Source organism: Haliotis rufescens, unplaced genomic scaffold (assembly GCF_023055435.1).
Source record: "Haliotis rufescens isolate VD_foot unplaced genomic scaffold, xgHalRufe1.0.p SCAF_8, whole genome shotgun sequence".
Taxonomy (NCBI): domain Eukaryota; kingdom Metazoa; phylum Mollusca; class Gastropoda; order Lepetellida; family Haliotidae; genus Haliotis; species Haliotis rufescens.
Genome location: NW_025964372.1, coordinates 25326326 through 25348927, shown reverse-complemented (window position 1 = coordinate 25348927; position 22602 = coordinate 25326326). Strand labels below are relative to the sequence as shown.

At 39.7% G+C, this 22602-nt stretch overlaps 1 protein-coding gene across 1 annotated transcript in view; it reads right to left on the bottom strand.

Moving 5' to 3' along the window:
* Nucleotides 1-22602, bottom strand: part of LOC124139276 (putative glycerophosphocholine phosphodiesterase GPCPD1 homolog 2) — a 36297-nt gene that overhangs the window by 2494 nt on the left and 11201 nt on the right. The window contains exons 3-17 of the mRNA XM_046506217.2: nt 20971-21125; nt 20250-20294; nt 19545-19696; nt 17387-17473; nt 15843-15953; nt 14106-14262; nt 11042-11171; nt 9859-9913; nt 9051-9143; nt 7138-7212; nt 6500-6536; nt 5149-5273; nt 2779-2906; nt 2193-2328; nt 871-1031 (exon numbers count right to left, since the gene is read on the bottom strand). Coding sequence (XP_046362173.1) covers nt 871-1031; nt 2193-2328; nt 2779-2906; nt 5149-5273; nt 6500-6536; nt 7138-7212; nt 9051-9143; nt 9859-9913; nt 11042-11171; nt 14106-14262; nt 15843-15953; nt 17387-17473; nt 19545-19696; nt 20250-20294; nt 20971-21125 — 1647 coding nt within the window. The remainder of the gene's footprint in view (nt 1-870; nt 1032-2192; nt 2329-2778; nt 2907-5148; nt 5274-6499; nt 6537-7137; nt 7213-9050; nt 9144-9858; nt 9914-11041; nt 11172-14105; nt 14263-15842; nt 15954-17386; nt 17474-19544; nt 19697-20249; nt 20295-20970; nt 21126-22602) is intronic.

Sequence of the window (22602 nt, the reverse complement as noted above, 5' to 3'; positions counted from 1 at the left end):
ATGAAGACCAATATTTTTATCCAGAAAATTTTGCTTGCCGGAAGAGGTGACGTAACTCCCACACATTAACATAGACTTACAACAGTCATAGCACTAAGATGATTGTAACTCCGATACTTTAACATAGACTTACAACAGTCATAGCGCTAAGATGATTGTAACTCCCATACTTTAACATAGCCTTACAATAGTCATAGCGATAAGATGATTGTAACTCCCGTACTTTAACATAGACTTACAACAGTCATAGTGCAAAGATGATTGTAACTCTCATACTTTAACATAAGACTTACAACAGTCACAGCGCTAAGATGATTGTAACTCCCATACCTTAACATAGACTTACAACAGTCATAGCGCTAAGATGATTGTAACTCCCGTACTTTAACATAGACTTACAACAGTCATAGCGCTAAGATGATTGTAACTCCCATACTTCAACATAGACTTACAATAGTCATAGCGCTAAGATGATTGTAACTCCCGTACTTCAACACAGTCTTACAACAGTCAACGATAAGATGATTGTAACTCCCGTACTTCAACATAGACTTACAAGTCATAGCGCGAAGATGATTGTAACTCCCGTACTTCAACACAGACTTACAACAGTCATAGCGCTAAGTTGGTTGTAACTCCCATAATTTAACATAGACTTACAACAATCATAGCACTAAGATGATTGTAACTCCCATACTTCAACATAGACTTACAACAGTCATAGCACTAAGATGATTGTAACTCCCATACTTCAACATAGACTTACAACAGTCAGCGCTAAGATGATTGTAAATCAACAAGGGCCACATCCATGTATTTAAAGCTCGCATTGAAAGGAAAGGAAATGATACCAACGTAGTTGCTACTCACCTATCATAGATTATACCCTCCACTCCCTCCTTCCTCAACAGGTTGATGGTCTCAGAGCTATTGTTCTCATCTCCCCACACAAACATCACCAGGCCCATGTTGTGTGTCTTCTTGATGATAGACAGATCCTTCAGCAAGCCCTCGGCCTGGAAGTCCACGCCCTACAACAAACACGACCAGCATGTCAGCCATGCAATCTATAGAAAGGTAGACAGTGTTTTATCAGTTGGTAGAGTTATAAATCAAATTGTTGGTTGATATCTGCAAAAGAACCTAAATCCTACCCTAAGTAAGAAATGTACTCATTAAAATGACCACCCATTGGATGAAGGTTTTTAACAGTTCTAACTTGCCAACTTTTAGTACTACAGTAAATTATGGTTATAACAAACTCAAAGCCAATACTTTTTGTTTGTTATAACCGTAATTCGTTATAAGCATTTCAACTAAAGGATACCACAAAATAGGTGGAACCAAAAACAACAGTTCGTAATATCCGTCAATTCATTATAAGCGTGTTCGTCATAAATGTAGTTCACTGTATGTGAATCAGAAGCACACAAAGAATTAGAATCTGTCAATTCCAACTCCACAGATTTCCATTTCTCACTTACAAACAAGACAACTTTTGGGGGGCAAACAGACATGCGCCATTGTCAAAACTTGGGATACACTTTTAAGAACCATTTATCCATATGTATGTATGGTTCTAAAGTAGACCTTAAGCCTCATCACAAATTATCCAACAAAATTGAATCAAACTGTACAGAATTCAAAATTCATAATATTTTGTAATTTTGTTTCTGCAATTTGTATGTCAATGATAACTGTATGTCAAACATGACTGCAGGTTAATACCTCTTGTGGTTACTCTTTCCTTATTTTATTGCCAACAGTATTTGAGTACTGATAACACCAAATGAAGAGTTCTGCATTTTGTATGGATCATTAACCCTCGTCTTCCTGGGACGAGTTAAGGGAGTCAACTGGTTAAAAAAAGTAAGTTTCCATCCACCCTTGCTGAACAAGGCAGCAATTCTTGAGTTATATTTTGGATGGACTTACGAGTCAAAACTCGTGTGATGTCAGAGGTGGAATCTGATCTGTCAGTTGAGGGGACATAGAAGGGACATAACGTGTAATAGCCACTGGTGGCGCTACAATCGAGGCCAGAAATTCCAGCCTAGTTCGGCAAGGGTGGAAACTGGAATTTAACTCCCCAGTCAGTTAACTCCCTTGCCTTGGGAAGATGTAACACCCCCCCAAAAACATATATATGTTATAACAATGTTGTTCACTGCATTTGAATAGATGAAATTTACCAGCAATCCATAGGCAAGAGCAAATTTGATGCCAGTGTCGAACTCCCTTGCCCTGAAGTCAGTGTATGGAGAGTACTTCACTGTGGGGCCGTTGCTTAGGAACAGAACAGGATATTTGTTCTGCTTCATCTGCAACCTGTAGTTGAATAGTGGATTACAAAATGGAGATGCTTGATGCATTTACTATTAAGATCATGATAATGATACGTGACGTTTAGATGACTAATATGTTTTTTTCAAAGATAGTGAAGCAGTCCCGCCAAGATTCTTTTAAATGATAACAGCTTTAGTGCTACTTATCAAATAACAAAACGAAATAATACACATTTATGTTGCTTACTGTCCAAATAAAAAAAAGAACATACATATTTTTGTGTAACAGTATTTATCAGTTTATTTAACAGTTTATAGAATTTTTTTTAAACATTTAACACAGGTGAATAAGGGGTTCGTTTCTTAGCAACATCATCATTTCAGGTATGTTCAACAGGAACATAGCTAATGCTATACCAGACACAATGAGCCTGATGCTAAGCCTCCCTTGTTAAGTGTTTGGATGACACCCTATACAGAAGATCTCGCTTACATGATGCAACTGTCCGGGTCAAAACTTGAAAAGATGATGCAACGTGTTCCAGCATGGTCAAAGATGGTCTTGAGGATTGTGTCCACATGAAGGTTGTGATCAAAGTAGTGTTCCAACTCCGGACCATCCTGAAACAGAGGATATTTTTTTAAATTTTATTATCAGCATCTTATCACGTTGCTCAACTAATGGGTTCACTTTAAACGCCATGAAAATAAAAAGCAAAAATATATGACCATAAGATGACTCTAGGACACCTCAATGAACACAGAACTTTGGCGTATCACTGGAGTATTGACACATTGAGGATACAAAATGTCGGAGGTTGCTGTTTGTCTCATCAAGTGGTGTGGACAGAGCTCATATCGTCATGAGTGGCATGTATATATATAGTTTCACGCAAATTTTCAAACAAATACTCAAGGCAGAGGTGAGCAGAATAAAGGTCGGGGACACCGTTTGCAAAGACTGCGCCTTGCGGTGACTTCGATGTTAAAGACCAAAGTCTCTACAGACGAGTGAATCCATCCTCCAATCGGGAACTCCTTCTGGGAAACCCAAATAATCAAAAATCAAGTTGTAACTTTAATAGATTTATTCCATATATACACGAACGTAGTAGAGAGCAGGAACGAGTAAACGCCACTGTTTAGTTGTGTTGGAGAGACGTTATCAGCTGTTGTGCCAGGACGAGAGGACCGAACTGGTGCAAACCCTGGACATCAGTGACAGAGATGTCACGGAGATAGTTTAAGGCAAAAACTGTGACCGACTTACAAAAGCACCCTTCCATGATGGCGGAGAGGTTGCAATAGCTGTGCAAGACCATGGTGGAAGCGGCAGCTCGAGTTTCATGTGGGTTCGATTCAACAGGTGGAGGTAACCCAGCAAAGTTGTAAGCACGTAGGATGATCGAGCGGAGCCAGAAGGAGATCATGGTATAGGAAACTTCAAATACTGCCGCAGCCGAGAGCGGAATGAAGAACCTCTTCTGTGAGCACCGACGTGGACTCTTCTAGGTCTTCCGAACCCAAGATGGGCATCAGTTACAGGATTGTGAAAAGGCGATCAGGTTGTCCTGGAAGCAGGTTCTTCGTTACAAAATCCCAGTGAAAACCCAAGTATACTGTTCCCTTCTCAGACCATTCAAACTACAGCGTGTTGACATCCAGAGGGTGGGTCTCGCTAATATGAGCAGCAGTTGCAAGGGCCAGTAGAAAGACGGTCTTGAAAGTGATCACCTTGAAATCTTTGTCAGCAAGTGGTTTATAATCAGCCGACATCAGATGTTTTGAAGTATGAGGTTAAGATCACAAGAGGGAGACATTAGGCCATGACCAAGGGCTTTAGCTGATGTGTGTATTACTACTGATCATGCTGATATCACTTATCGTCACATAGCTTTGGTTGGTTGGTTGGTTGGTTGGTTGGTTTGTTGTTTAACGCTGCACTCAGCAATATTCCAGCTATATGACGGCGGTCTGTAAATAATCGAGTCTGGACCAGACAATCCAGTGATTAATATCATGAGCATCGATCCACGCAATTGGGATCGATGACATGCATCAACCAAGTCAGCAAGCCTGACCACCCGATCCCGTTAGTCGCCTTTTACGACAATCATAGTCGCCTTTTACGGCAAGCATGGGTTGCTGAAGACCTACTCTACCCCGGAATCTTCACGGGTCTTGTCACATAGCAGAGGTAGGAGATTGAACTCAGTGATTGTTCTGGCTACACACTGTACCAAAGCCCTATGTCCTGTCACAGTTCACGGGACAGTGTCGTTTGCCAACAAGCAGTATGTCTTTGTAAGGTATTGCTCTCAGGACCATGGCAATACAGCAAATGCACATATGAGTAGACATCCAAGCCCTTGTTTTGCTGTAGTGACACTTTGGACTGCCATGGGACCCAATCATTGACCCCTGAAAACAACAAATGCCCCTCTGATGCAGCGTTATGTTGGTCTCCTACCTCTGTGGGTGTCCTGGTCCTTCATTTTCACATATACTATATAGCAGTGTTCGAAATACCTGCCTGCCCGACCGTCTGAGACGGGTTGATTTCAACTCGGGCTGCCAGATTTTCAAATCCCCCTGCCCGACGGTCGGGTTATATTTCATATGTGAAAATATTCAAAATATTTCCCGATGATAAGCATTAATTCACATGAAAAGATGAATGATAAAATGTAACCAAAAAGAAACCCCGTTAGCTTATCCTGAGAAACATATGATTATAGTGGGCAGGCAGGTTTTGGTCAGGATTGGCAAGTATTTCAGCTAGCCAGTCCTGTGGTCTGGCTGAAATTTTTGGGAGTTTCATACCCTGTATATAGTTCCATCAATCGTATGTAAAAATACCTACATCTGTGGCCTGTGGGTGTTTGATCTCGATGTTGAAGCCGACTTCAGGGGCCACCCTCCTAAGACAGTCCTGTAGAGTGGGAAATGGCTGCAGGTCGTCACAATCACTCGAGTCCAGCGTCAGCTCTGAAATGATACCATGATGTGAGACTATGTGTGACAGTCGGCAATTTTCTTCTCAACAAATGTGACCAACAATGAGATAAGGGACCTAATGGGTGAAAAATCACATTTTGACTTTTCATTATATTTTTAAACTACAGCATCTTTAGAACACAAAAATACAATTCACAAGCTTCAATTCATATTTATCACCGAGATTCATGACACCACACATGGCAATTTCACTGAAGTAAGTTGACATCAAACGTCTTTAAGACATCATAGCACAATTGTATCCTAGCACCCATAAGGTCCCTTTTCTCCTGGTGGACCACAAATGCTGCCAGTTATTAAAAACATTTCCTTTTTTTAATATTGATGACATACTGGCAAATATTAACAAGCAACTAAATTGTAACAGACTTCAGATGCAGCAATTAATGTAACAGTGATATGGAAGCCAGATCGAACAATTTCAGGAGCCAACATGGATGGGGACACGTTTCAGCTTCATTGGTCCAGTGGTTTGTCATCTTCCCGAGGCAAGAGAGTTAACTGACTATAAAAGTCCAGTTTCCACCCTTGCCGAACTAGGCTGGTATTATGGAGTTACATTTTGGCTTGACTAACGAGTCTATGCAGAGTCCAATCAAAATCGCGGACCAAAATTGAAATCCAGTTCGTAAACTGAGGTGCAGATTTCAGTCAATTGCAGGATTTGCAAAGCACGTGCACCTCCAACTCATTGTCAGCAGATATTTTCCAAATCTTTTCATGTTTTTAATCAAGGTGCTCACGTGATTTGATGCATTTCGCGATGTACGACCCGTTTTATCACAATATAGATCTTGATTATCGATCAGATCAGATCACCATTTTGTGTGAAACAAACGCAAGTGGTACGAGAGGTGGAATCTGATTGGTCCATAGGAGAGGCTTAGAAGGGACATAACTGGTAATAGCCCAGTAATTCCAGCCTAGTTTGGCAAGGGTGGAAACTGGACTTTAACAGTCAGTTAACTCCCTTGCTTTGGCAAGATGGTGGATTGTGTGCAGATGTTTACAAGGGATTACGAACAAGAAGGTTATAAGCTTACATGACTTTTAGTCAGAAACTTTGAGGATATTTCCAAAGTGTTAAAGTTAGGAACTGTGGTTACAGGGAAACATGCCATGACACAACACTGCTAATTGAAGTTTGGTTCCTGTGAACTACTATTCTTATCTCAACATGTGGAACAATCACTTACTGATGTGATTTTCTGCTGATGATGATGCATGATACAGCTGAAACGAAAAAAATACATCTCGGTATCACACTTGTGCATTGACATGATACAAAACTGACAAGACTGAAAACATTTGAATAGATTTACAGGATTGGCTACACATTTCTCTTAAGTTTTCACACTGTTGTTTTTCAAATACGCAGTATATTTTTAGAACTAAAACAGAACAACCTGATCCTAAAATCAGCAAAATATACATCAGAAATGCATTCTACAAATGTTCCAGGCAGTCTTTGGGGGGAACATAAGCATGTACATGTAGAGGTGACTGTGAGAGTCACAGTGTCTGACACTGATGACTGTAAGAAAGGGGGGGGGGGGGGGGCAGTCCTGGGGGGAACATAAGCATGTACATGTAGAGGTGACTGTGAGAGTCACAGTGTCTGACACTGATGACTGTAAGAAAGGGGGGGGGGGCAGTCCTGGGGGGAACATAGGCGTGTACATGTAGAGATGACTGTGAGAGTCACTGTGTCTAACACTGATGACTGTAAGAAAGGGGGGGGGGGGGGGGGGGGGCAGTCCTGGGGGGAACATAGGCGTGTACATGTTGAGATGACTGTGAGGGTCACTGTGTCTGACACTGATGACTGTGTTACCCTGAGAGACTGCAGCTGTTCACAGGTCAGGTCCTTCACAGGAATCTCCAGGAGTTCTTCCTTGTCATCATATCTCTGTAATAAAAAACAAGAAGAAGGGTAGTTTTACATTGCAAAATGACACATTTCTCAATTTTCTGATGAAATCTATTTGAAACAAAATTTAACTTCACTCATAGTTCACTATCCTGAAATCAAAACGCACATTCAAATAGGGAGGACAGGCAAGTGGAAATTTTATAATAAATTGTATATTAATATACTTATCCTATCTCACACTATGGATTTCTTCTTTAAAGAGAGCGAGGGAAACAACATCGTCTTTGTGGATCCCTTTCTGTTTATATGCCACAAAAACCGCATTGTTGGCAGAATGTACCATGAAGTGAGAGGAGCATAGAAGCTCCGGCCAATGAGAGACTACTGGAATTACCACACTGGATTCTAGGTTGTTGATATGGAGAAAAGTGTCCCCATCAGACCAACACCCAACTAGTGGGAGATCGTGGAAATGTGCTCCCCGACCCACGGTTGAGGTGTTGACAAACAGATGAAATATTGGGACGAACGGCTTTAAAGAGACCCTGCCGATTCGATGAGTGCCAAATGCTAGAGCGGGTAACTAATCACATCATCCGATTGTCAAGATGGAGAGCAGATGAGTCGAACCAAACCTGACCTCCGAAAGTCAATCTTTATCTGTTAAACGCAATCATTAATCCCGAGTAGATTTCTCCCCGCGATCCTAAGAGGGACGATCAGGGACATTCAGATCCAGGGAGCGTGATATAGAATCCGATTGGCTAACCAACAGAGAAGGCACTGTTGTAGGCCAACTACCATCCCACAAAACAAACAACATCGAAGGAGCGGAAGTCTCTGAGATCGGAGTCTTGAAGGCAGAAGCATGCATGTTCGACTAAGGGTCGAGAGAGATGACAGAATTGTTTGATAGGCATTGCTTAAAAGTTGACGGATGACAAGATAGACACAATTTTATGGATAACAACTTCTTTAATACTGTGAAAAGCAACGTTTCGGTATAGATCCTTATACTGTTGTCAAGCAAGACTGACTGTTGGCAGTCTCGCTTGACAACGGTATAAGGATCTATACAAGCAAGACTGACTGTTGGCAGTCTTGCTTGACAACGGTATAAGGATCTATACCGAAACGTCACTTTTCACAGTATTAGAGAAGTTGTTATCCATAAAATTGTGTCTATCTTGATATGACAGAAGCATGGCCAGCCACCAGCATGGACGTGTCTGCGGGTCAGGCTGAGTGAAGACATCATCAATCAAAAAGCTATCAGATACCTCATCGTCGGCAACAGATAAGAAAGGCAACTGGGAGTCTGAGGAAGCGTCAAGAGGACTAGACGTGACAGTTGACTTCTCAGCTGACTTATTCTTCTTGTCAGAGTCTTTAGATTTGGACCGACGGTGACACTTATGGAGGTAAATGAGAAAAGCAGAGTCTGGCAAGTAATGACACTCATAATCAGGCAATGTGAAGTCAAAGAACACTGTCTTTGGCAGTCACAACACTGCGTATGGGGGTCTGAAGTAGAGCATGGGTGTCGGCACAGCGTGCACACCAGGGTAATTTGTCCTCTTTTCCAATATAGTATGTTGTCTTTCCCCAGCAACAGTGTTCAAAACAAACCCAAACATAGAGGGATGATGGTGTGTGAAGTTTTTTGTTTTAGAAACTGGAAACATGTTTCAAGCACATTTCCACACTGGATTGAAGAAGAAAGTCGAAATGCATAGTGTGAGATAGGATAAGTTCAAAAATATCCTTTCCTTTAAAATGTTCAAAAGGTAAAAGATGGATGCCAGACAATTTCCATGTGAGAAGACTTGAAATGCTGTTACTACTCTGCAGGACTACTGTGTGACATGACCAACCTTCCTATGCTGTAGAGCCACACTGAAGTCATGGTACACCACAGGCTGTAGATCCTTTGACAGCATCACATCAAACTCCACAAAGTCAGCTCCCTGCAACAAGTGAATGTGTTTATTGTTTAACGCCCCACTCACCAATATTCCAGGTAAGTGACCACCACCTCTGAAAATAATCATGTCTGGACCAGTGGTTAATATTATGAGCAACAATCCACGCTGTCGGGGCACGTTGACACAACCATATCATAGCCAGCCCACTCGACCGATCAGCTTGCTAGGGACCAATTCTAACCCAGAGCCCAGGCCTGGCAGTGTTCAAGTCACAGTGTGTTGTCAAAGATTCGAAACTACCTGCAACTGGTAGGCAAATTGGGAAAATAAACATTCTTTTGTTCAAAATCAGGGCTTTTCACATTGCATTCAGAGTTATTTTAACATTGCATTCAGTGCAGTAATGTAAAATCAAGTATTAAACTCTTCCTCTTTTCCTTTTGTATTCTGGTCCTGTTATCAGGGATATAAGTTACACATAGAAAGCCATAACATTTAATATAACTACCTTAACATGACTTGGGACATTTTTAATTCAAATCTGGAAATTTACACTGAAATTTGCTGCAGACTTAGGGTTGATTATCGGCTTCTGTTTGTTTGTTTGTTGTTTAACGATGCACTCAGCAATATTCCAGCTATATGACGGGGGTCTGTAAATAATCGAGTCTGGACCAGACAATTCAGTGATTGACAACATGAGCATCGATCTACGCAATTGGGACCGATGACATGCATAAACAAGCATAACACTTACATGTTCACCCGCTGCCATCAGTGAAGCCACGGTGTTCTCTCTCACAAGAGCCATCCTGAATCAAAAGGGCATGTTGAAAATAACACGTGAGAATTGAAAGAATCCTACATCATATGATGTAGAATCCTCAAAAAAAAATATCTGACCTAGAATCATTAGTTTAGAACACCAACAATGAGTGAGTGAGTATAGTTTTATGCCGCTTTTAGCAATATTCCAGCAATATCACGGCGGGCAACACCAGAAATGGGTTCACACATTGTACCCATATCAGGAATCGAACCCGGGTCTTCGGCGTGACGAGCGAACGCTTTAGCCACTAGGCTACCCGACCGTCCCCGAAGACCAACAAATCCCCCATACAAGAATATAGAATCCAAATCGCAAGCACACGTCTATCACAGTGCCCAATGAAAAGGAAGTGAGGGGATCAGGGACAGATAACTCTTGTTGGTAACCAAGGGGCGCCCCAAAAGGAGGAAGAGACAAATTTTTGGTTCTGTGATATCACCCAGAAGGAAAATACAATGTGTTGTGTCAGGATAAAAAAAATTAAAAATAATATCAGCATTGTCAGAAAAATGAAGCCTATTTCATTGGTTGAAAAAACAAAACAATTGGTTCTTACGAAAAGATTTATAATTCTAAGAACATGGCTGAAAAGTCCAATTGTATATGCTTTTATTCTGAAACAGTTTTCAAGCTGTTAGTTTTCTTCTATCAGCAGAAATATGCAATCTCATTAAAATCAGATCTAGGTTCTCGCTGCCGCAAAACAAAGATCTGAGGACATCCCATTACGGGTCACGTCGGAACGACCTTTCGCGAAATTTGACTGACAACTAAAACGACTAACAAGAAGTCGACATCAGCCAATTAGAAATCTGCTTTCTCAAGCTTTACGGCACTTGTTTCAACCTGGCGACTTCCATTGCAGACTACACTTGAGAAATATGTTGACACAGTTCTCAATTAAAATTTTGAAAACGGAACAAAAGAACATTCTGGAATGTCTAATATGTCCCACGGGGTGCACAAGATGTATATGCATCTCAACCTCTGTATTCATAATAACATCATTCTCAGGCTACTTCTAACACTTACACTTACACTTACACTTCTTACACTTTTATCAGTGAAGGACACACATGTATTTGAAAATGAAATAATACAGAAACTGTACTTTTTATAAGATGCTCCCATTCCACGATGGCCAACGTCCAGACTCCGTCCGTTTCTATGCCAGTGTTTCTGGTAGGAAAGTTCCAGGGTAAAACTATGATCTGTGTATGGTTGTATGGTAAAATGATGCACTGAAACAAAGCATGACAGGAGTTATTAAATATTTTGGTCCTCAAGATACTTCAATCTGCAAGTCAAACCAATGGTCAGAGGATTATGCCACTCCAATGTACTAAATAAAATGGGAGTGTTTTGAAATTTGAGGTAGTCTCACTGTAGATTAGTCATCTTAGAAACCTTTTTTAGTTAAGAAAATAAACGTTGTTTATCATACAATAAAACACCGTAGGGGGAATAAACCATGAGGGGCTCAGCCCTGAGTTACTTATTCTCCCAGCAGTGTTTAATAATACCATAAACAACGACCACGAGTTGTTTATTTCTCATATGAGCTGTCAACATTATGTACAGCCTCTCTAAGGATTTTGATAAAAAGTACAAGCTTTAAAATATTTACCGAAATTTTAATACTGACGACTCCCTGAATAGAATCTAACCACGGAAATGTCGGACTAGCCCATTTTACGAATACCGGTAGGTGTGTTAAGTTTGGTATTTCCCGCTTATTCTCACAATCCTCACGACGATTGTCTGTACCTTTTGTGCCAATACCGATTGTCATATCTTTCCCACTTTTGGATACAATCGTTCGGCCACTGCGTTTATCTGCATAGCCCAGTTACATCTTTGGGGAACACCTTACTATGCACTCCCCTCTCAAAAATAATGTTGTCTAATATATGGCGTCATTAAACTGCAAGCACATATTCTCCAGAAATGACATCAAGATAAAACAATGTCTTATCGTGAAATAAACTACACTTTGTTCTTCATTGTTCTTTGCGATTTAAGCTGTAAGTGCATATTCTCCAGACATGACATCAAGATAAAACAATGTCTTATCGTGAAATAAACCATACTTCGTTCTTCATTGTTCTTTGCGATTTACTGCATAGGTATCTTATATTTGGGAATAGAACACTTCGGGTATCTAATCCAGGGGTCCGCAAAATTTAAAATCCCAATCGGACATTTGCATTTAGGCCACGCCCCCTTCAAATAGCTTATTTTAGTACAACTTTTCACACACATTACAAGTTGTTACGTATTCATAATATGATGAATTATGAATTGTTTCAATTTAAGTTGTTTAATTCACCGGACAATTAATAACAAATAATATCATTTTAGATGTACATGGAAAACATACGTTTGTTTCTGTTATAATAACGATCTGTTAACGTAGTGAACGGTCTAATTAATATTCATGAGTTATATTCATGAGTCTGCTCAAGTGTACGCATTGTAACATTTGGATCGAGTCTATTATCCCATATTTGGTTATCACGTGACCTCACGGTGAAAGGTTTTTTTTAAACTAAAGATTATTTAAAAACATGACAGATAATATAATCACAAATACTAAAATATCGTTGATAGCAATAGTTATTTTAATACTTTTTTCATCTTTACTTAATTATTGACCATAAATTTTTTTGATATCGATCGTCACAGAAAGCAAAATGGCGGTCAATCAAGATTCATTATACGACTAGCTACTGAAAACAATAAAATCTGCAAATCCTCATTGTATGTCAACCAAGTGAAAGTCATTAGCCACGACTTACAAAATGATCGTCCAGACTTTGAGGGTTTGGCAGATCCGCTCGACTGATCTGCATCGGTCGACTGGCTGTCGTCACGCTTTCGCTTCTTGTCTGAGGTTACGTATCGTAGCATTGTGAGGATAATGAGGTACATCGATGATGCAAGGTATTTATGTACAGTTGTAAACACCTTTCACTCAAATTAACAAGATGATTCTCAGTAATTAATCCTCGATTAATCAGTGTCAACTCAGTTTATTGCCTATTACAGTGATTGACCGATTGGACTATCATGTAGGTACGATGTATTTACAGCAATCAAAACAAACAAAGCTTGTCAGTGTAGATAATCTTCATTGTGTTACAACTGCAGACAGAAACTGCTCAGTCCTAACTGTTGATCATGTCCGGTCAAAATTTAAGAATGTCCGGACAATACTTTTTAAAATGTCCGGTTAGCAATATTTTAAAACGGACATTTGAGATTCCCAATCGGACATGTCCGGCGCATATGACGGTTTCCGGACCCCTGATCTAATCTACAGTGAGACAACCTCAAATGTAAAAAAACAGTCGGTGTATCTCCATTTGATCTCAACAATATCAGAGGTGGTCATTGTGACTTGAAACCTTTGATAGACCACTTGGAATCGAGTCGTTTCCAAATTCATGGTAGGATTGAAGATAATATACTTTGCGTTATGCTAAATACTTGAAACTCTATATGCCTCAGCAGCAAAGTGTTTTTACTGCACAGCAATCAGTGTTATTAAACTGTAAGATTTAACCATTAAGATTTCTAAAATATATCTACCTTAGTAAATGCTGAATACTTTTAAACAATATGTAACTAGCCAATATCCTTATAGTGTAATGAGTAGTAATGAATACACTATGAGACCAATACGATACGTATCACAAAGATAGGGTAACAAATACAAATATTTATTCACGAATACAATAACAAGTCAGCAGTTGATGTATCATGATGTATTATTTGTTATATTTAGTAAAACATAAGAACATAAATTATTTGACATGATTTGTTAATTATCAACATATTATACATTTATATACTGCACTTATCCAGGTACTAGTATCTGCTCAAATGCGACAGTGACCAGTGACCACAATACTGTTAAATTAAATATTATAAGAGTGTTGTCTTTGAAGAAATCTATGCACATAATATGTTCTTATGGACATTTTTAGGTACAGGGTATGTAAATGCACATGACTGCATATTCATAAATATTCAATTCTAGTGGCCATGAATAACGAATATATTCCATGAATACGGTGCAATTCAACGAATACGCGAAAATCGTAACAGCCCTAGTGATGAGACAATGTAACGTTCAATTATCATCAACATCCATCACATCTAGTTTCATGTACCTGAGACCTCCCCAATGGGCTTGTGCTTCAGGCCATTGATGGGTATTTTTCTGCAGCCGAGAGATTCTGTTAGGTTGTTCAAAGGCAAGATGTAGGCATATCCCACATATCGAGGTAATCGGTTCTCCATCTCCACAAAGAAGTCCAACTGGTAACCCTGCAATACAAGGGTTTTACAAGTTTCCTTTATCAATACTAGATTTGTTTGTTCTTCCGTTAAGTTGATAGATTCAGCAATGACAGTGCTGTAAATAATCGATGATGTCAACTTACGATGATCGACAATCAACAAAGTCAGTAAGGCTGACTGACCACCTGATCCATTTGGTCACCTATTCTAACCCAGAATCCCCACAAGGTCCATGGTATATTTTGTTTTGTTTGTTTGTTTGCTGCTTCACACTGCACGCAGCAAAATTCCAGCCATATGATGGTGGTCTGTAAATAATCAAATCTAGACCAGACAATCCAGTGACTGACACCATGAGCACTGATCTACGCAATTGGGATATGATGAGATGCATCAATCCAATCAGCAAGACTGACCACCCGATCCCATTAGTCGCCTCTTACGTCAAGCATGGTCATCTTTTACGGCAAGCATGGGTTGCTGAAGACCTGTTCTACCCCGGATCTTCACAGGTTCAATGGCATAGCAGTTGATTGTACATGTATAAGTCTGTTGGAGACAAATCACTGTTTGGTCATGTCGACAATCATAATATTAATAAAGCTGTTTGAATGTACGCAAGCTGGAAAAAGCTGGAGAAAGATGGGGATGCAAGTCCTTATGCTACCTGGCATTTCCAGTTGTATTCAAGATAAGTGAGTGAGTGAGTGAGTTCGGTTTAACGCCGCTTTTAACAGTATTCCAGTTATATCGCGGCGTGTCAGCTTAATGTGGGAGGAAAGCCCGAAGTGATGGAGGTCTTAGACGTTTACCACTTTGGTGAAACCCACGAGCACGGGTATGGTGCTGACAAACCTAGAAACATAATCGGGGTGAACCAGGATTCGAACCCACAATCATAGGTTTCTGGCGTGCCCAAGGGACGCAACTCTGCACAGCGAATCGCTGCACCTTAGACGACTGGGCCACCCGTGCCCCCTCGAGATAAGAGTATTAAGATGAGTCAACATGGTTAAGTACAACCAACATGGTCAAGTACAACATGGTCAAGTACAATAGACATCAACTCTTGCTGTGATCATTAAACCGTCATCACATAGCTGGAATATTGCTGAGTAGGGGGCTAAACAATAAAAAATTAATATGATTAAAGAACAGTAACTTGATTGCAGAATCGTCAGCTCCACTTGAGTGAAAACAATCTTCTCTCAGTTCGACAGACTTTGGCTATAGAGCATTCTCTCACATTATTCCAGCATTGTGGAACTCCCTCCACCTTGGGCTGAAGTTATGTCCCAGTCTTGAAAACTTGAGCGAACCTCAAAACCTAACTGCATGAAAGCTTTTTTAGCAGTGATTAAATCCCCATTTCTCTCTCTTTCTTGTACTTTTTCAAACATAATTTCAAAGCATATTTAAACATTAATAACTTCCACTATTCTACTTTGTACTTGTAGAACTCTGAGCAGCCATTGTCGTCTGGATTAAGTGCAATATAAATGTACATTATTATTGGATGGCTGTGCCAAGCGTCGTCGCATCCACATAAGACTCCATGCCCAAGGTACTGTGGAGTAATGGTGAATTGTTTTAGCCAAAACGCTTACCAGGTGTTCCGAAGTGAAGGTCTGACTGCTGAAGACCAGGTAGTCATCAGGTTTGTAGACAAGGCCGAATTCGCCCTGAGGTTGTCTCTGAGGAACTTCGTCTCCCAGAGACTGAAACAGAAATAGTGAAAACACAGGTAATATCTATGTGAACTGAAACAGTGAAAACACGGGTAATATCTATGTGAACTGAAACAGTGAAAACACGGGTAATATCTATGTGAACTGAAACAGTGAAAACACGGGTAATATCTATGTGAACTGAAACAGTGAAAAGCACTGGTAATATCTAAGTGAACTGAAACAGTGAAAACACCCAGGTAATATCTCTGTGAACTGAAACAGTGAAAACACAGGTAATATCTATGTGAACTGAAACAGTAAAACACAGGTAATATCTATGTGAACTGAAACAGTGAAAACACCCAGGTAATATCTAAGTGAAATGAAACAGTGAAAAAACCCAGGTAATATCTCTGTGAACTGAAACAGTGAAAACACAGGTAATATCTATGTGAACTGAAACAGTGACAATACCGTTAATATCTATGCGAACTAAACAGTAAAACACAGGTAATATCTATGTGAACTGAAACAGTGAAAACACCCAGGTAATATCTCTGTGAACTGAAACAGTGAAAACACAGGTAATATCTATGTGAACTGAAACAGTGACAATACCGTTAATATCTATGTGAACTGAAACAGTAAAACACAGGTAATATCTATGTGAACTGAAACAGTGAAAACACCCAGGTAATATCTAAGTGAAATGAAACAGTGAAAAAACCCAGGTAATATCTCTGTGAACTGAAACAGTGAAAACACAGGTAATATCTATGTGAACTGAAACAGTGACAATACCGTTAATATCTATGCGAACTTAACAGTAAAACATGGGTAATATCTAAGTGAACTGAAACAGTGAAAACACAGGTAATATCTAAGTGAACTGAAACAGTGACAATACAGGTAATATCCATGTGAACTAAACAGTAAAACACGGGTAATATCTCTGTGAACTGAAACAGTAAAACACAGGTAATATCTCTGTGAACTGAAACAGCAAAACACAGGTAATATCTCTGTGAACTGAAACAGTGAAAACACAGGTAATATCTCTGTGAACTGAAACAGTGAAAACACAGGTAATATCTCTGTGAACTGAAACAGTGAAAACAATAGTAATCTCTGTCATGTCAATGTGAACTGAAACAGACCTATCCCACTACTAGTACCCAGTACCTTGGTTGTTTCAGGACACTAGAAACATATCCTGTCAATTACCTAATCCAATGTGTGACCATGAATAGAGACAGTGAGTGAGTGAAATACACCATACCTATATTCCTGTAATTCCACAGCAGGTGACACCAAGAGGCTTGAAAGTTTGTACACACGTGAGAGATGTCGTGGGCAACATTTAAACCAGTGGGCTACCCCAGACCCCTTGTATAAAGACAAGCTAGTACCTGCAGTGACATGGCTGTTCGTGATTTTGACAGTATCTTTGAGAGAGCAACTCTGAGATATAAACAACTCACAAAGCAGGTAATTGCTGTCTTCTTACAAGGCGGAGGACCATCTCTGCTCTCTTCTTCATCCACATCATGCAAGTCAGGCATTGATGGCTGCAACAGACGATTACACTCATAGACATTGTTTGTTTGTTGTTTTACGCCGCACTCAGCAATATTCCAGCTATATGACGGCGGTCTGTAAATTATCGAGTCTGGGCCAGACAATCCGGTAACTGACATCATGAGCATCGATCCACTTATACTCTCATTAGGATCGATGACATGCATCAACTAAGTCAGCGAGCCTGACTACACGATCCCGTTAGTCACCTCTTATGACAAACATAGTCGCCTTTTATGGCAAGCATGTTCTCTCATACACAACTTCAGAGGGCAATCTATTACAGTACTATCACTGAACATACTACTTGTCATAGGAATGTGTTCTTTATAATCATTGAGATTTCGAGTACTTCAACACCATTATTGTATGTTTTTTTGTTTATTTGGATGTTGCACTCAGCAACATATGACGGCAGTCTGTAAATTATCGAGTCTGGACCAGACAATCCAGTGACTGACATCATCAGCATCAATCCATGCAATTGGGATACGATGACATGCATCAACCAAGTCAGCTAGCCTGACCACCCGATCCTGTTAGTCGCCCCTTACAACAAGCATAGTTGCCTTTTACGGCAAGCATGGCTTCCTGAAGACCTATTCTACCCCGGATCTTCATGGGTTTCACCATCTTAATACTAAATAAAGACAGAGACACTTTTCAAGACAGTCACATGACCATGATAATTTCAACCACTTTCCAGTTTAACACACTTTTATATCACTGTGTGTCTGCTTAATATGGGAGAAAAACAGGCCATATACAAGATAGACCTTGACCACAATTTTGGTGCGGACAATATTACTTGAATTAATGACCAGCAGAACCTGGTACGGATAAGGGAGGTAACTACATAGATCACTAGGCAGCGATAGAAATGTATTTTTTTTAGTACTACTCATGAAGACGTTTAGGTATGCCCTTTGGAATATAAGTTGTCAACCGATCTCAAGGGGTACATGGTGTGATAGGGTTCATCACACCATATGCCCCAAGGGATTGGTTGACAACAAATTATCACAACGATATTCATTCATGCAGACCCGGAATATAAGTAAAACGCCATGATTCCGCCATTTCGACAGCTAACTGATGACGCAAAAGAACTGGGTTACTTCCCTTTATACAATGCATTTGGATAAACATCGGTTCATTTCAGCTCAGTGATACTTATGTGAGATAAGCAAGTTACCTATAGTGTGTTCCGATTGATTTCTCAGTGGGGTACATGAGTGGGGTACATGAGCAGGCTACTTGAACGGGAATTATGGAATTATGGAAAATAATTGCCCACTACTTAACCTTTCAGAAGGTAGTTTTTTAATGTGACCTGAGATAATATTCTTTATCCATCATCAACCTCGCTGAACATTCTAAATGTCATTTCACAAATGCTAGATACTATGCAGGTGTAATTTATAAAGTTTCAAAATAACCTTATTTATTTCGGTACACCCACATTTATCTGGTCCTTCAAACTGTGAACATGGTGAAAATGCAAAATCATCATTTTTCCGTGTGCCTCTCATGTTTCTTTTGTGATTCATAGGACCAAATAATGACAAATTCTGAAGCCGAATTAAAAAAAAATAATGGTTAGATATGATCTACAGAATGTTGAAGAAGGTAATCCTTGCAAAATAATTTGTTAAAAAGATTAATTTTGAACGGATGGCTTGGATTATGAGAACAGAAAAAAAATTCACAACTACACAGATGGCGTAAAAAAGAGACAGTGACGAGTTACTGGTCATGGTCACGAGGTTACGGTGCTCCTGTGCGGACACAGGGTGCATTGGGGTGAGATGTTTCACACTGTTCTCTGGGAACACAGAACAGGACATTTCCACTACTATTCGGAAGAGAGAGAGAGAGATAAGCAATAAGTTTGTGTCAGGATAAGACAAAATTATTTATTTTATCCATTATGATTTTGCCCATCAGAACTAACATATAAGAAATTATAAACCCTAATATGCCATTCTTTCCGAACACGCAACATACTCAACCATACATATGAACATAAAACGATCAACTAATATTTTTTTGCATCCTCACATCACGAATGGCGTAGTCCATGGGCACACACTTGACCCTATATGTTTGTGCACGGTGACGTTGTTTCCACATGTAGATTGGGTTGTTGTAGAGTCGGATCTCGGTGCTCACTGGGCCCATCAGCCAGCCCTCACTTATGTTGTTGTAGCCACCTGAAACATCCACACACCTTGTCACCAGAGTTCTAAATATGTAGCTGGTAGCCCTAGGCTAGCAATATTTCAAGAGGATCACATCTTCCCAAGGCAAGGGAGTTACCTGACTGGAAACGTCCAGTTTCCATCCTTGCCGACTTGGCTGGAATTTCAGGGTTCAATCGCAGTGCCACCAGTGGCTGTTATGAGTTATGTCCCTTCTATGTCCATCCATTTGACCAATCAGATTCCACCTCTGATATCACATGCATTTGCTTCAAACATTGAGTCACATTGATATTGAGTCGCATTTTTGGCTAGAGGTCAGCAGTCGTATTAATTTGGAGACGCATTAATTTCCAGATTTACGCCATCTACATGATCTAACCTATTGTGGGCAAGTCATCTATGCTTCTGGATAGTATAACTGAAGGTGTTCGTCCATCTGGCTTATTAAAACAATAAAATATCTTGTACACTGTTTATCATGTTTACGAGTATTTGAAATGTAAAAAATGGCCTAAGAACAGATTACCCAGCGAATGATTTTTTGCTGCAGCTCTACACTCACCAAAGTGACCAAACTCTGAGACATCTCCGCGTTCACACAGGCCATCTGTTAAAACAAAAAACAAGACCATCACAGAACACAGTCCAGTGCACATGTTCTAGATCTAAGCCATCGACAGTCACATCTCACCCTCTGCCGCAAGTGGTTGCTCTGGTTACCATGGAAATAGATGATTATTTCGCCCAGGCCAAACACATCATCATAAAAATGTACAGGATCCTATTACAAAGAGCGATCATAGTGCAATGACTGTTGTAACCTTATGTTGTAACATAGGAGTTATGGACTATCTTAGTGCTAAGATCGCTTTTTGGGGTGGGCCCAGGCAACTTTACTCTTGCTCCTTGGATATGTGAGGATGTGGAATATATCTTATCACATTCTTTCAAGGATGAAAAGATGGTGGAAATTTACTTTTCAAAACAATATATATCAATATGAACAAGATATGCTTTAAATATGAGAAAATGTAGATTAAAAAAAAGTGTGTTCCTAATCTTGGCTATTGCAATCATGACAAACAGCTAAGAGAAGGCTTCCCAAGGCGATCACAAGTCCAATTGTAAACCTTTTTCAGTTTGTTGGATTTTAACAGAATCTCAATCTCCGTAGCCGCTTAAGACAAGCATTGAGGTTTCAGGACTAATAGATGGTGACCTGATAGTAAACTGGTAAAACAATTAGATCAGAGCAAACCAAGGCTAATCTTCAATTTTTGTACTTTTCATTTTAATTGTTCTTGGATGCATATTGGTCTCCCATCGGACAACAATCAGCTTTAGCTGGCCACACCCCGCATCCAGGAAACGGCAGATGTAATATCGGTACAGGTAGTCTGCATCTCCCGGCAGGTCGATAACACGGCTCCACGTGTTACTATAGAAACAAAGTGGCAAAATATGGATTGCTCCATTTTGACAGGTGACATTTACCTTAGGTCACAAATTGAAATTTCCTAAGATCTAAAAGGGGTGTTGGATTGCAAGGCGTGTCAGTTCCCTGAAACGTGTGTGAGTGTATTCAAGCATGAAGCACGATTAGTATAGCAAGACAACGGAAATGAGACTTGAGCCTGAAAAACTAAAGTTTTAAGTGGGCTGTCCAAAATCAGTAGGTTACCTTCTATTTAGATAGAGTTGGCCCTATGCTTGGTGTAGATAGAGAATTTAGGCCACGTAAACTGTATGGCGCTAGCTCAGCGGTAGAAACTAACAGTTTCAGTCCACTAGTCCTTATAATGATAACATATAGCAAAACCCTTAAAAATGGCAAATTTCTACTAGTCCTTATGATACCTTTACTATTGGGCAGTTTGGCCAGGACTACAGGACTACAGGACTAGTGCCAATTTCTTACCCTGTAGCTATAGCCCAGAGCTCAAGATAAGCTGCGTATCTGCGTGAAATACGCATCAGAAATGCAGAAATACGCAGTAAAATATAATCCAAGCGTATCAAATACGCAACGAACATTACAGATACGCTACAAAAATAAAATTTGTGCGTATCATCAAATTATTGTGAAGTAACCCTGCGTATTCGATAAGCAAATCAGCAACTTATTTTGAAATTATAAACGGGCATTCCGTCAACCTTGCCAAACTCCACGATGACAGTTACATCCTGATCATTTGCCATCACACTTTCGTGTGGAAGTATCGTGGTATTTTTTAGTCCTATAAAGCTCTCGAACCCACATGACACCAGTTTGCAGGGACTAGATGAATAGTGTTTTTAAATATTTAACTTAAATACCCACATGTGTAAAAACTAGTGGGTAACAGAAATTTGAATACGCAGATAGAATTACTGATACCCAATGATTTTAAAATGCATGGGTAAAATACCCACAACACCAAAAGCTTATCTGGAGCTCTGATAGCCAATGAATTCCACATCTTGTTAAATACAAATCTATTATCATCTTAAGAGACTTTTTCTGATGTAACACCATGGATGGTTCTTTTTGAGGAACAAAAGATTGCTTAATTGATTGGTAGCGCTATACAGAGCTCCGGATAGCGTTTTGAGCAATTGGGTTTTTACTCAGGGGTTTCTATTTTAATCATTGTTAATTGGGTTATTACATTTTTCATTGGGTAACCAATATTTTTTCACCCTATTGGGTTTTTCCCCAAATTAGTGAACATTTAAAGATTGAAAAAATATGAAATAATGTTTTAGATGTATATAAATATTCTAAATATATAAGCTTGACTCTGAAAGTAAATTAGCTCATAATTTTGTTTCGGAAATTAGCTCCTTTGTACATGTTGTACTCATGCTGAAAAAGCTTCGTTTGTATTTACGCGTGCTGTTTTAATAATTTGGGTTTTTCATTAAATGCATGCGTT